The sequence below is a fragment of the Rattus norvegicus genome, chromosome X (genome assembly GCF_021556685.1).
Source record: "Rattus norvegicus strain SHRSP/BbbUtx chromosome X, alternate assembly SHRSP_T2T, whole genome shotgun sequence".
Classification (NCBI taxonomy): domain Eukaryota; kingdom Metazoa; phylum Chordata; class Mammalia; order Rodentia; family Muridae; genus Rattus; species Rattus norvegicus.
In genome coordinates this window covers 42,063,820-42,066,168 of record NC_141554.1, presented here as the reverse complement: position 1 = coordinate 42,066,168, position 2,349 = coordinate 42,063,820, and the positions used below count along the sequence as shown (strand labels likewise).

The following is a 2,349-nucleotide window of genomic DNA, read 5'->3' as shown; positions in this document are numbered from 1 at the left end:
AGTAAGAAACTCTCAAGTGCTGGTATTCAGTCTGACACAAGCACACATTATAGTAACCAGCAGGCCATTTTTATCCATTTAAACCAAAATAAACATTTGGGGGGGGGGCATTTCTGGAAAATGTGATGAGGCAACTTTCAGTGAGAAGCTGCCCTTGGCTTTTGCAATGCCTGTGGAGGAGGATTCCCCCACCCTCCCACCCCCATTGGTAGTTCTAGGTGTTTTGCAACTCAAATGCACTCTTTGGAAAACTTGAACATTTAGGATGTATTTTTATAGATGGATAAATGATCTTGTGTTCGGGTAAATTAACATGTGTTTGAAACGAGAGCAGAGATTAGAAATCTAGCCTTGAATTACAGTTTCACAATGGCTCCCATGTTCTTAGAGGTTAAGTAATAAAACATATTTAACTACTTGTCCTGGGAGGCTTTATCTCTAGACATAACTCAATATCAAATGATGTGTAAGGCACCCACACATATAATAGGTTTCTCAAAAGAAATCATATAAATGTAATCCAGTTTTCCTTTTCCCAGCCCTCGTGATTCATATTTTCTTAGCCACTGGAATTCTTACATATAGTTTCCAAGCTGATAGGATTGACGTTTTTCAACTGTGTGACTAAGCAGCGATAGCTTCTTGTTAGACCTGTAATGCTCCAGGCACCGATTCGCCTCCTGGATTACATTCTGCTGTGAGCATGTGTATGTTAAGATAATTGTGCCTTATCAAAGTCCACTTCTAGATTTGTATTTCCTTAGCAGAGGAAATAAACAGAAAACACAGATTATAAAGAGTGCCCAAACACAGGCTGGGGTTGTAGCTCAATTGGTCAAGTAATTGTGTAGCATTCGTGAAGCCCTGAGTTTGATCTCTGGAACTGAATAAAACTGGGGGCAAGGTGGTGCACACCTGTGATCCCAGCACTGGGGAAGTGGAAGCACGAGTGTTGGGTGTGACAGGATTCAAGATCATCCTCCACTACTTTGTGAGTTCAAGGCCAGACTGAGCTACATAAGACTTTGCCTAAGAAATGAGTAAAAAGAGAGAAAGGAAAGAAGAAAAGAGTGCATATTACAAGTATATTACAGTTTTGAAGAGATAGAGTTTGTGTGAAAACCAATCAAATGGGGTATTAAACATAGATACTTGTTTTTCAATTTTTAAAATTTTCATTTGAAAGAATTAATGATAATTTAAGTAAATAGTTATACAAGCCAGTAGCATTTTCTTTTTTGTGTTTAGTACATTTTTATTAAATTTCTTCTCAGAGTTAAAAGTTTCAATTTTTGGCTATTAAACTCTAAGTACAATATCAACTAGATAAACACAGAAGCATTAGAAAGAAAACAGTAACAACAAAAACCAAATCCAAAACCGAACCCAACCCCCCAAATGAGAGAGAAAGACCCCCCGAATGCAAGAGTCAGTGATTATAATAACGATGTTGATTTGCGAGATTCTGAGTAAACCTTTCCATGTTGCAATTGCATGTGCTTTGACAATTTCAAAGTATGAAATAGTACTTTTGCAAACTTAAGCCCTTTCACTTTAGTCCCCTCCCAAGCAGCAAATACAAATTATGGGCCACATTATTAGTGCACTCTTTGATGTTAAGAGCCTCTCTCCACCCTCATCTGCTCCCGTGGAAGGAGACACAACTATGAACAGGTAAGCATCCGCTTAACTGAGGGTATTAACTCTCAGTTAACCGTAACCCTCTTGCTGAGAACAGGAGAGATCAAATCTTGGGTTCAGCTTCAATGGCACAAGGGTTTTCAGCACAATGGTCAGGGTGAAGTCTAATTCAGAAGAGTCCTTCAAAGTCCTATCTGTCCATTTTGCTTTCTTGCATATGTCTCCAAGCAAGCACAGATGCCTGTAACACTGAGAACCACACCTAATAAGAGTGCAGTCACATCTCCAGCTTCGACTGCTTCAACGCCAGACAGGATCAAAAGCAGCGAAGAAAGGACTAAGATCAACTGTGTTAAACATGAATTCATGATGTTAGGATCTAGAGGGCTGAACCTGCCAAAACAGTGGTATATGTAAAATTCTATCCAACGTGAAATATTCTCTTTGGAACTTCCGGATGCTGAGGCTAAGACGTTACTTATGACATAGTCTGACTGAATGCAACCATTACAGGAATCGCCAGTAGCATTTTCAATGGTATTTAACAGACGGAATAATATTGCAGAATTGCCAAAGTAGAAGACAATTACAGGCCATCTGTGTAACCCCAGAAAGCAAGATAGAAAGAGGAAGCAAAAGACAGGTGATAGAGTCTATCATCTTCTACAAGGACTTCATGAACACTTCACCCAGCAACTTCCCTTTACA

General features: G+C 39.3%; 1 protein-coding gene across 1 annotated transcript; it reads right to left on the bottom strand.

Moving 5' to 3' along the window:
• Positions 1 to 1,823: 1,823 nt before the first annotated feature.
• Smim30 (small integral membrane protein 30) lies at positions 1,824 to 2,009 on the bottom strand. Its single transcript, XM_087601101.1, has one exon. The coding sequence runs from the start codon at positions 2,007 to 2,009 to the stop codon at positions 1,824 to 1,826; it is 186 nt and encodes a 61-aa protein (XP_087457227.1).
• Positions 2,010 to 2,349: the final 340 nt, after the last annotated feature.

What these genes read in the sequence shown, in the direction of transcription:
- Smim30 (XM_087601101.1), bottom strand. Translation starts at nt 2,009, where the DNA reads ATGAATTCATGTTTAACACAGTTGATCTTAGTCCTTTCTTCGCTGCTT.